General features: G+C 38.1%; 1 protein-coding gene across 1 annotated transcript in view; it reads left to right on the forward strand.

Annotated features, from left to right (window-relative positions):
- The first annotated feature begins 2495 nt into the window (after positions 1–2495).
- LOC140239671 (uncharacterized) overlaps positions 2496–12739 on the forward strand; it is a 29728-nt gene continuing 19484 nt past the window's right edge. The window contains exons 1-3 of the mRNA XM_072319501.1: positions 2496–2805; positions 10556–10807; positions 11968–12237. Coding sequence (XP_072175602.1) covers positions 2727–2805; positions 10556–10807; positions 11968–12237 — 601 coding nt within the window. The 5' untranslated portion in view covers positions 2496–2726. The remainder of the gene's footprint in view (positions 2806–10555; positions 10808–11967; positions 12238–12739) is intronic.

Genomic DNA, 12739 nt, shown 5'->3' on the forward strand with positions numbered 1-12739 from the left:
CTAATTCCTACCACATAAAATTTCGCAAAAAAAGCCTAAAATACAGGGAAATATCACTATATTTATCAATAAACCATAACAGTAGACGAATTTTTTTTCTAGAAGCAATTTCAATCAAACTATTGTTCTCATTTTTATATTTAATAATACTTAACACTGATTATACTGTTTAGCATTTTTACATCGGTTGTTTCTATCCCTATAACTTACATTTGAAAAAAAAATGAAGCACTACAGCTGCTTACTTCTTTATCTGGACAATGCTGGAAATGTTAAATCGTGGCTTTAAGCCCTGTGTTGGAGCTCTTTGACCTCATCTCCTGTCGATCGGGACTGCTCTGACAGCAGGTGACAGACGGCAAGCTATTTATTGATTGGCTTGACAGAGGCCCATCAGACAGACGTTACGTGCACTTTTTAAAGGGAATTCCATTCCATTCTCATGTTGTCCTTCGTGTAAAAAGAAAAATCATACAGAAAACAAGGTCATAAATGCTCTTATAGTTGTACTGCAGCGTAACAAGGTATGATTACTTTTTTTTCTGCCGAAATGTTGAGGCTTAAAGGCATAATTTACTATTTGCAGATGAAACAAAAACCCAACAGTAGAGCTTTAAAATAGTTCTAAAATGTGAGTTAGGGATAGAAACAACCACTGTAAAAATTTGAATCCGTATAATCGATGTTAAATATTGTTAAATACACAAAATGTGAACAATAGTTATAATAAGAATGCTTCCAGACTAAACCGTATACAGTTATGGTTTATTGAGAAAAATGCTGATATCTCCTCGTATTTTAGGCTTTATTGCAAAAATTTTATATGGTAGGATGTTTTCTGATACAACAGACCTACACATATGCATCAAATGTGATATCTTGAACATTTTTGAAATCAGTGCTCCCAAAGGTAAACTGCTTCCAGACTAAACCGTATACAGTTATGGTTTGTTGAGAAAAATGCTGATATCTCCTCGTATTTTAGGCTTTATTGCAAAAATTTTATATGGTAGGATGTTTTCTGATACAACAGACCTACACATATGCATCAAATGTGATATCTTGAACATTTTTGAAATCAGTGCTCCCAAAGGTAAACTGGACCTTTAACTATTTAGATGATCATAAAATCCACAACAACTGTTCTAAAAGCTTCCAGAAACACAGTTGAAGAAACTTCAGATCGAAGGACGGACTTAAAAAGCTTCAGTGCTGTTCGTAAAATTGTCATTCGGAACGTCATTCTCAGTAAAATTGTGATAGCATCACGTGACCTCCACTCGATTAAACATGGATTATTTAGTGGATTCTTCCCGGCAGCCAGGCATAATAAAGAGGTGTTTTCGTCTCACCTCCATGATTGTTTACCACAGATGCGTGCAGCGCGGCGAACCGCCAAGCCTCTTGCGCATGCCCATACTATTTTAATTGTCACGAAATTCCCAATAAATTTGTGCTCACAGTGTATCAGATAAAATAATGATTGTGTAATATATTTGTATTTTTTTAGGTTTTTTTTTTGTGACTGAATGGAATGGAAATAAATCTCAGTTGAAATGAACTGAACAACGTCCCCCGAGGACAATTACCTCTGGCTAATACCGGTTAGTGATAGGGTTAGTGTGAAGATCAGGGTGAGGGTTACGGTCATAAGTTGGGTTAGGGTCGGGATTAGCTGCAGAATATTAGGATGAGGGTGGAGTTCAGGGGAAGGGTCTGGGATAATTGTCCAGGGGGTAATTTCCTAGAACTGTTCGTGGTGATACCAGGAAAAAAAGGATATGCTTCGGTGTAAAAGTGGTCACAATGAAAAACATGTCACAAACAATGAAAAACATTAAATAAATTTCTGTTTCACACAAAATAACACGTTCGTTTTGTTCATATAAAAGTTTATTCCTTTCAGGAAAAAAAAAAATCGTTTTACATGGCACTAGAGTTGTCATTTTTACCTTACCCGTAATAACGATATCATGGAATAGGAGAAAGTATGCGAAGGTTACTGAGTGAATTTACTCAATGGCAGTGTTTTGATCGAGGGTGAATGCAACAAAGGATTTAAGCTCACAAAAAAGGCAAAATTCAACGCGCTCTTTGAAGAGAGAGCACCACGACCAACCTTTACTAGCGGTTAGCGAGTATAAGGACAGTTATAAGAGCAAATGTTTGCTTCTATAGGAAGTAGATACGTCATCATTGTGATGCAAGGAGGCGTTCAAATCTAAACACGTATCAAATCCATGACCATTAATACAAAGTTGTCAAAGACCATCACTAAAAAAAAAGAAAAAAAAAACCCGCTCAAATAAACACACATTACATCATCGCTAACATACACACGGCCATACACACATATATTACAGATTCCACACGCCCACCCGTCGACGTAGGCGGAAGTCTTAGCTGTCATATTGGAAGACTAACCACACAGGGCATGTATATTCGGACGTGCTGTGGCTGCCCTTAGGTGGATATATAAGGATGTTCACCAGCCCTGGTACAGCACATCATAAATATCGCGAAAGCTGGATTCACGGAAAGTAACGAACTCGTCAGTGATGTAAAAAAAAAAAAAAAAACAGCTCGTGTGACATTTCGCGTACAAAAACACTTCATTGCTAGGCTACGGAAACTGGTCACCGTAGGTACGCGCGGACTGAACGGTCTTAGATCTAAATTCGAGGAAAGCAACATTATAGAGGGCCCGGGTTTCCATATCGCCATCGATGGCTGGTAAGATTCTTTTACTGGCATGCGGCCTCCTCGCCGTTTGCTCCTCTGCACAAGGCCAAGACTGTACCACAGGTAGGTGTAAACTACGAATTGTATATTTATCGTATATTTATTTGTAAAGTTTTCTAGCTCGTCTGTTCAATTTTGCGCTTGTGTCTGCCGATCTTCCCTCAACACGACATGATTTACCCGCCCGTCTTTATTTTGAAAAATTCTTCGCCACTGCATTCTACGTGCAAGATAGTTATCAATACATGCACCACTACAAGTTATCGGACAGTCATAGCTGTCGCTTGCTGTGGATATTGAAGCTTCTTTATAATATAATACCAGGGAGGTAATACTCACCTCCCTGATAGTAGGACCTACGTGTACCCAAGAAGGGTAACCCCCTCCCCGTCCTTCATTCCCTGCCCGCAGAGATCCAAACGCCTCATATTTCGAACCCCTCCTCTTCGCTCCCCCCCCCAGCCCCTCCTTAGCTATAGGCCTTTCACTCACCCGAGTCCTGCTTCGATGTCGTGGCCATCCATTTATGCGTGTAAGCCCATCTAGGTCATATTCGCCAATGTTTGACCATATCAGTTTATTGCCATAACATGTAAATTTCATCTTTGTCAGGGATTAAAGTGCTTAAAATCTTAAGCACTTTCATCCCTGATACCCCGTTCCCACTGCCGATCAGATCAACTCGATCAAGCGAGATCAATCCCGATCACCGGGGAGGCCCGATTGGCAAAAAAAAAAAAATAACAACAACAACAACAACCACAACAGCAATTGGCTGGAACGCGTTCCTCTATAATAAGAAGATATACTATTCATTAGCTAGCTGGTCTCTACAACATAAGGGTTCATCGTCAATCATTGAATTCATCATTGTTTAATTTTTACATAATCTTATTTGTGCAAACTTTGCTCAGCTGCTTGAGCTCCGAAGCACCTCAATTCCCTCTTGCGATCCCGATGTTCAGCCTGTGGGCTTTTCCTTTCCTTTCCTTTCTTTCTTTCTCTCTTTCCTTTCTTTCCATTATTCTGTTGTGCTTTACTCCTTTCAATGGTATACCCTTCTGTCAAGTCATGTCATGTCTTTGTGTTTCTCCTGTCTTGTTCTGTCCTGTCTTGATCCGTCCTGTCTTTGTAAACAAATATTTTCATAAGAATCCTTTGAGTGGTTCACAGTATACAAGCATGCTTTTCAGCAGACCTCTCAATTTTTTTTTTCTCCAAACATAACGTGGTATTTAGCCGGTATGCATGTATTTTAATAATTATTTTTTATTTGTTAACCATTATCTATCATGTAAAGTCGACTCATGCTTATGTTATATCTTCTGATTCATTTTGTGTTATGTTTTGTTAAAAAAAGAAATAAATGAAATGAATGAACAATGAATATAATCTATCTATCTATCTCTATCATGGCGTTATTATATACTATTACTATCACTAGTACTGCCAATACGCCAAATGCTATTTCCAGGGTCTGAGAATGTAACATCTTACCTATATTTTGCAGATAACCCCATTCAATTTGGTCAAGTGGTCACAGAGAAACGTTGATTATTGTAAAACATGTCTCGAATCTGTTTCTTACAAGTTTAGCACTTGGATCCTCTTCGAACTGTATATTTAATGTATGAACACAATGGACAGAACTTGGAGGGAAGGGATTCCTGACATGTTCTTTTAAGATCCTCATTTTCCTTTGACCACTGAAGCAAATCGGATGGGGTTTTCTATAAGATGTGGGAAATGAGTTATAGCTTCATACCCTGAATCTGTGTATGGATTGATTTACTAGTTTGAAAGCAATAGTTGCTTAAGTTCCCGTTGTATTTTTTTCTCTTTTTTTTTGGGGGGGGGGGGGACATACGGTATATATATATATATATATATATATATATATATATATACACATATTATTTATCAGAATTTCACATCTGTTTATGTGATTATATATATTTATGTGATTACAGTTCGTTATTCCGTAGATGTTATTCCAAAAAAGATGCGTTATTCCGAAAATAGAATAAGGTTCGTATATCCGAAGGTTTCACTTTAAAATTAACCGTCCTTCGGGGGAAAAAAAAATAACAGTCAGACAGTTTTTGACCGTTTTCTGATAAACCAACCTTCGGGATAACGTCACTGAGAGTCAAATTAATGAACTCTTTTTTCACTTTTGGATTAACAAAATAATATCAACTAATAGTATGGCGAATTTGTGTGTTTCTAAATAACGAAAATCACCCGTTTTCAGGGCGTGATAAAAGAGCACTTGACTTGCCTGTACCGTACCAGAGTAACAAGGCAAGTAACTGTGATCAGATAGAGTATTAATGTCAGTAATCATGTTGTAACTTACATAAAAGCAACGTGAACATTGTGGGGTTATCATATTTTCTTTATATCGTCCCCGCTTTATATGAGGGGATATCAGGAAGTGTTACTTATCCGTGGTCCAGCAATAACTGCACATGTAAACATGACCTTAACAACTTTTCAGCGACTGCCCTAAACTTCCTCAAACTATGTTCTTACGATTCCATTTGTCTGCATTTACCTGCGAGATAATAAGCCAGTTCGTAGTTCCGCTTTGGGCATGATAGGCAGAAAGAGGTACTTGTATTTGTACAAACGTTCACGGAGGTTTTTGAATTCACCGAGAAAAGCATGTTTCGAAATAATCATCGACATGTAATCTTCATAAATGGTGCTATCCAGCACATCCATCTGACATCAACACAGTGTTTACCACAGCCTGGTATCTCATAGCGATAGTAATAGAAAAATGGTTTTTCAATGCGTTCAATGCGAAACAATGAAATGATGCTTCCTCAAGTATTTTATAATCAACGGACCATTCTTGCTATATTTTTTTTTTTAACATGGCTGACAATCTTATGTATGACGTCGTTTTGAAAACGCGGGAACTGCCTGAACAACCGAGAAAAATGAATCGTCATTAAATTTTATATCAATGTGCACATGAGCTAATTACGAATTGGCTTATTCGCTTGTTTTGAGTATGGATTCCCTTTAAAAGCTTTTAAAGGGGGCCCATTATTGTTGTATTGCCTCCAGTGGGCCATGCCTTTTATATAGGAAAATCGCTATTCGGGAAGTATGCAGTCACACCCAGAAGTGTACACAAATGACATCTCCAATAGCATGAATAGCGGAGATGAAAGAAAAACACACGTAAAGCCAGACAATATTATGATGATTCAGGCTATAAATCGCATTCAAAAAAGAACAAAAAGTCACAAATGCCACGTATCTTTCAATGTGGAATTCCTTTATATCGACTGCATATTTTTCCTTTGTAAGTTTTTGACTCGGTTGCATGAGTTGTCCTCAATGTACAACCTCTTCTATTTAGTGGATTCCTATTTGTCTTTCCTCAGACTGTAGAATCATGAAACATGTGAGAAGTTTGGTATGTAACTGCGTATCATGCTGTTGATTCATAATTGCCTTCAATTCCCACGGTACAGTAAACTCGTGACGAGACTTCAGTTCAGTCTATTTGATTGTCTTCTTCTACAAGGCAGTAGAAAAGACGAATCACAAATGATCTTGAGTACATAAGAGTTCACAAATTCACTCAAGATCATTTGTGATTTTCTTCTTTTATGTTTTGTGGCAGAAGAAAATGAAATAAACTGAATTGAAGTGAACTAAATTGAAGTGAATTGAATTGGAATCCAGTTCCGCATTCACATCGCAATGTAATTCACTAAGAAGAAGTCTCGTGTCGTCCTTCAATTTTTTTTTTTTGCATGATTATCGTAATCATTCCCCCATTTTTGGATATTAGGATCATTTGTGACCCTGCATCACAAAACCAACAAAAAGTCGCCAGACGTGGATTTTTAGTTACAGACAAATTCAGAAAGAGCAGACTTTAAGTTTAAAAGGATGTATAACTGGACAAATAAACAAATGGACTCTGCTAACCTATCTAAATATTGGAAAGAATGTACACACTCTGGAAAAGTGTAAACTGAGAAAAGCGGCTCTGGAGCACAGGGACTATTCAAGCGCTGGATCTTTACCAAACGGTGCTATCTGTGCGATGAATGGAACAAAAATGGGATGTAAACCACCGGAGCAACGACAATGAAAAGATTATTCTATTAAGCTAAAATTTAGCATGCTCTATTAATATATACTGCCTATTATAACTGCCAACTTTCAAAGCAGTAGCGTTATTCTTGCAAAAGTTATTAGAGTTGAAAGTGAAGAGTGTGGAAAGGATTTTAAAGAAATGAACAGGGGCCTCCAGACATACCTGATCTCACTACTTTAAAACAAAAGGGCTGTAGAAAAACTGCTGAAAAAACACTTTCCCATTCATTTTATAATCCCAAACTTAGGAATAATGTGGGAAAAGAATATCTCTTTCAGAAAATAATCATAAAAAAACTTGATTGACTAGGTTGATCTGTTTCACCTTTTTTTTTTCTTAGTCCCTACGTAAAATCAAGGGGTGCGACTTTTTCTTTGTTGTGTGATGCACGGTCACGTTTATAAACATTTCCCCACCATTCCCCTTTATTGTCATTGAAATAGGTATTTTCTTTGCAATGTTGAAGAGTATTTCTCATATGGACCCTGTGCAATTATATATATATATATATATAAATATATATATATATATATATATATATATATCGATATCTCTCTTTTTGCTTTGTTGAATAAGTAGCTGCACTCCAACTTTTTTTCTTCTTTAGGGGTGCTTTTAAGATATTTTTTCTTTATTTGCTGGTGTATGTGTTCTCTTCTCAATCCTTCCCAGTCTCTTCTAAGGATACAAAATGCATGTTTTCCAATAATCTTTGTCTACACCATATCATTATCATTATATCATACTGTTAATAATTCCAACTGTTCATCCGCTTGCAGAATGTGGCTTATCCGACCTCCAAACCTGCATTCACATGTTAGAGAAGAATTTGCTATATCCCCGAGTATTTTTATCTACTCTTTTTTGTTTGTTTGTTTTGTATGTTTGGTCATGGTCTACCCGTGCTCCTCATCTTAATCTTTACACTCGATTTTGATACAGGGACATGCTATCCGCTCCACAAGCTTCCTATTAATTTGTTTAGCATTTGTTATCAGATTTCAGCTTTCATAGATTGACCACTATCTTCTTTGTGTTTGCAATATTTCATTTTGCTTCCTAGCTGGATATTGCATCATTTTATCATAGTGTATTTGATCTATTTTTTCCCCGAGAAATACAAGAATAAATTGAAATTGAAAATTGAATATGTTCGACGATAGTTTTGTGATACTCGAGGATGCGACTATAATAGAATGCTCATTCACCATAATATTCACGCCAACATGTAGTTTGTTAGTCCAGTGTAGTCGGAAAGAATCTTTGGGCTGAGCTCCATTGAAACTTTGCTTACATAATGATAATCAAGACTCGTTTACAGAGCGTACGGATGCTATTTACATTTACACCGTTTTCCATAAAGGATTTTCATTCTTGCTTGCATTCTCTGCTGTTCTTGTTGTTTTCAACAGTAAACAGCACCCTTTGCCCCCACCCCACCCCCCCCCCAAAAAAATGATGATAATCGTGACTAAACATCGCGTGCAGACACAATTAGTGTAAATTGTTGGCATACTTCTTTGTAATGAATTAGGTATTCCATGCCAAAGTCGGTAATGAATGTTGACTATTGTTGAATGTTGAGTAATATCGAGCCCTTAACATTGGTACAAAAAATGTCTGGATTTTTTTTTCATGCTGTTCACATAAAATTTGTATTTTAAGTCTGAATGCAGGCTTTATCATGGTTTCTGAAATAAGTCTTTTATTTATACCGATCATGGTTTTGTGACGGTTTTTGTTGTTGATGGTGTTGTTCTTGTGGGTTTTTTTTTTCCCCTGCTCAAGCTTCGTTCCTGTTTTGGAACGACAAAAAAGCGCGTCTGTTTCATTACGTTCAGGTGGGTACCAATCTATATGCTCTGGCATGCAGAGTACTGAGAGTTGCGTGTTTGAGTGACATGTCACGGTGTATTATAACACACCTGTTGTGTAAGTCAGCGGTCGGCATGGTCGGCGAAGTTCCTCAGAGTCAGCAAAAGCAGAGTAATATAACGTATACAATATAACAGCAACGACAATATCGGGAAGGCCAGGAGACGCGTGCTTGGAAGTTATGAGTTTCCATTCTCCATGTCCTGTGCCAACCTCTAAAGATGAAATCCCAATTAGTGAAAAACGGTGTATAGGGTCAAACCCACTATATAAATATCAGTGCGATTCTTTCGCTTGTAGGTGTCGCTGACTACTCTCTCTGCATTTTGAAGAAATCAAAGAGTTGCGAACCTATTTCTTGCGTCTCATCTATGCAATGGCATGTGCTATTAAAGTTGAAAGCACATTTACGGGGGAAAAAGCCGGACTAATGTATTGGGGCCCCTGGAGGGAGTAATATAGGGTAAAAAAAATAAAGGAAAGAAATTGTCGGTGTAATGTACTGATAACAAAAATTCAAACGAAATTCTTTTAAATATCAAGTTTACATGCACACTTGTGATTGTTCATTGTAGACATGAAAAAAAAATGTTTTGTTCAGGCTTTGGACGCTGTTTTTCACCATCCGTTTCTTGTCTCACATTTTCTGTAACATGCGTTGAAATGTTTTACATTTTCTGTACATTTTCTGTACATTAACATGTTTTACATTTTCTGTACATTTTCTTTACATTTTCTGTTACATTACATTTTCCGTAACATGCGTTGAAATGTAATATATTGATAGCCCAAAAGGTCAGATATCTTTATGATTAATAATTTTAAATTTCAAAGTAGTCATAGATAATGCAACAGATTATATAATCACTAATAACCTGTATTGAATGATTAGTTTCTGCCACGTACTGAAATTATCCAATTACAAAATATTATAATTTGATAATCAATTTTTGATAGTAAGGTATTTTTAAGCCGTGTAACATCCTTTACCGTGATCTGTGGTATTTCAGATGAGTAAGTACATTTGTCCGTACTTTATTTCCAGGTCCTGCCTTACAGAAGGTATCCAACAGAAAAAAACCCAGCTGTTTAGTTATAGATATATGTCATTCAATAGATATTTTGCAGCATACCTTACGTTTGTTACCAATTTCTTACATTCATTCCCGCAGATGGGGCCGTGTACAGTTTCACGTATGACCTCAAAATTACACAGTACAAATCACAGACGTGTAATATTTGATATTCTATTCTTTATGTTCTGTTAGTTTTTGAAAGGGGTGCTGGTTTTGTGCGATGGTTGTTTGATAATGATCATAATTATTATCATTATCGCTATTATCATTGTAGTTAGGGCACTGCTTATGGTTAAGGAAGTGCTTTGTGTGAGGTCTTGATTACAAATTATCATCTAAAGGCGCGGTCAGACTGGCAAAAGATCGCGAAGTTTAAGATCGCGATCTTTAAGATCTCAAAGTTTTGCCAGTGTGACCGCAAACTTCCCGCGAAACTTCCCACGAAACTTCTCGATCTGTTTGCGGGCGATGCCTCCGAAGCGCGAGGCCATTGTCATGTACAGATGTGCATTGTCACGTCACAATCACTAGCCATCGGACGGCGCATTCTTGCTTGCGCGCGTACCAATGGCCCAAACTTCGCGATCTTAAACTTCTCGATCTTTTGCCAGTCTGACCGCGCCTTAAGTGGACCATTTGCAGGAATATTTTTGTTTTGATGGGGGGGGGGGGATCTATTCACACTTACACTGCATTTAATACGCAGAAACTCCACTGGTGTGATTTCATCTTACAGATACAACGCCTCCTGTTGTAACTTGTTCGGACGTTCCGCTGGGACCACCATTTGTAAACATCTTCTGGGGACTGATCCGGAATAATGGATACACCTATGTTGACGCTAACGAGAACTTCAACGGCGTTTCATACAGCTTGCCTACCGGGTTGTCTGGCTACCGTTATCCACCCGGAGACACGATGGTCACCCTCATCGCCAGAGACTTGTGCAACAACGAGAATACTTGCGATTTCATCGTGACCAACCCATGTGGGTATCACTGGCTAGAGAACTGTTTCCAATATTATACGTAATTTTTCTTTTTTTTGGGGGGGGGGTATTCTTGTGTCTGTTTGTTGTTCCTTTGATCTACTCTTCTTCTTCTTCTTCTTCTTCTTCTTCTTCTTCAAAAACGCAACAATTATTCTATAAACACGTCCGAATGACCCGCAGGGCCTATGTTAGCCAGAACTTGCAGGACAAAAACACACAGCTTAGATTTTCTCTATGACACAAACAAACAAACAAACAAACACACACACACACAAGGAAGAACTATGATGCCATTTTAATGAAGTGCATTTTACAAGAAGGCCGCTTCTAGCTTATCGGGATTATAAATTATGTTTTGGACCCGTCGGAGTCCATAGGGACCCGTCGGAGTCCATAGAGACACACCTTCAACATTAAAATGTAAAGAGTAAAACCCAATTTAAACACAAGCGTGTGGTCAGTCCTGAATGCTGTTAATTCTGTGTTTGTATATTCGCACAGTTCAGATGTTGATGAATTCGACAAAGCTTAATCATCTTGGGATTGTTTCTCTGCAGTTATAAAGTGCTTAAAAGCCAATCCTTAGTTCAGCTCTGCTGATCTAAGGACTTGGGATCAATCAGTTGGCCATTTGGGGACAATATCTTGCAACCACTTTGCAACGTTCTAGAATACACCTTGAAAGTTTTTGTATACCCCTCCCAACCAGATCTGATAGCACACTTTCCCAACATCCAACATTGGCCCGAATTCACGAAGGTGGTACAACTGAAACCATGGTTTAAACCATGGACAAAGGCCGTAGCTCTGTATGGGGCGCCAAGTGTCGCATGGCCTATTTCGTTACGAAATCAGTCATTTTTCATTTCGTTGACGAAATTGTCATTTCGTTGACGAAATTGTCATTTCTTCGACGGAAAATGATCATTTCGTCACGAAATAGGCCATGCGACACTTGGCGCCCCATACAAAACTACGGTCTTTGTCCATGGTTTAAACCATGGTTTCAATTGTACCTCCTTCGTGAATTCGGGCCTAAGGGTTCATTGTTTGATTGAATAGTTCCCATGTATCGATGAAACAGAACCCTGGAGCTGTTACCCCATCGTTCCTATTCTCTCTCACTCTCTCCCTCTTTCTCTCTCTTTTGGACCAAGTGACCGAGTTACCAGTAAACTGTCCCAATCTGACGGACACGGTATCACTGAGTCCAGGTCAGGCGACCTACACCTACAACCAAACTTTCGGCCCAAGCGACGTGACTCTCACGACGGGGGTTAACTATCTGTATATCGGCGACAACGGCGTCATGGTTGACGTTAACGTCGGTGTGAGTAACGAAGCTCCGGTCGGCGTGAACCAAATTACCACCGTGATCTCTGACGACGTGCTTAGTAAAACGTGCACTTCCACTCTTACTGTTGAAGGTTTGTACAGCATGTGTTGATTCTTTTTTGTGAGTGTTCTATATGAACCCACGAACACACAAACACGCACATACCTATCTGATTCTTGAAGGTGTATATTATCGCTTCTGCTTATTGTATCTATACATTTCATGTACACATACAAAAAGAGAAACACCTCGTAATTTTCACAAATTGCGTGGAATCAGTGAGGATTGGTGTAGAATTACCAATTGCCAAATGCCCGACAGAGAAATAAAATAATATCTCCCGAGATTAAGTTCATTCATAAATTGTGTATCCTTATCTCTTTTGTGTCTCAGTGTTATGGCCTTTTAACGCACAGAGAACCAGACACCACCTTGTGGTGCATGTTCTCGTACATTATCTTTTTATCAAACTTTTCGAAATTATTTCCGAAATATTTGTTAGGGTTAATTGTGTAAAAAAAAAAAACAATCACAGGTTATTCACTAATCTGGTTGATTTAGAACTAGTTCCTTAATTGTCAAAAATGCATTAG

Source organism: Diadema setosum, chromosome 16, assembly GCF_964275005.1.
Source record: "Diadema setosum chromosome 16, eeDiaSeto1, whole genome shotgun sequence".
NCBI lineage: Eukaryota > Metazoa > Echinodermata > Echinoidea > Diadematoida > Diadematidae > Diadema > Diadema setosum.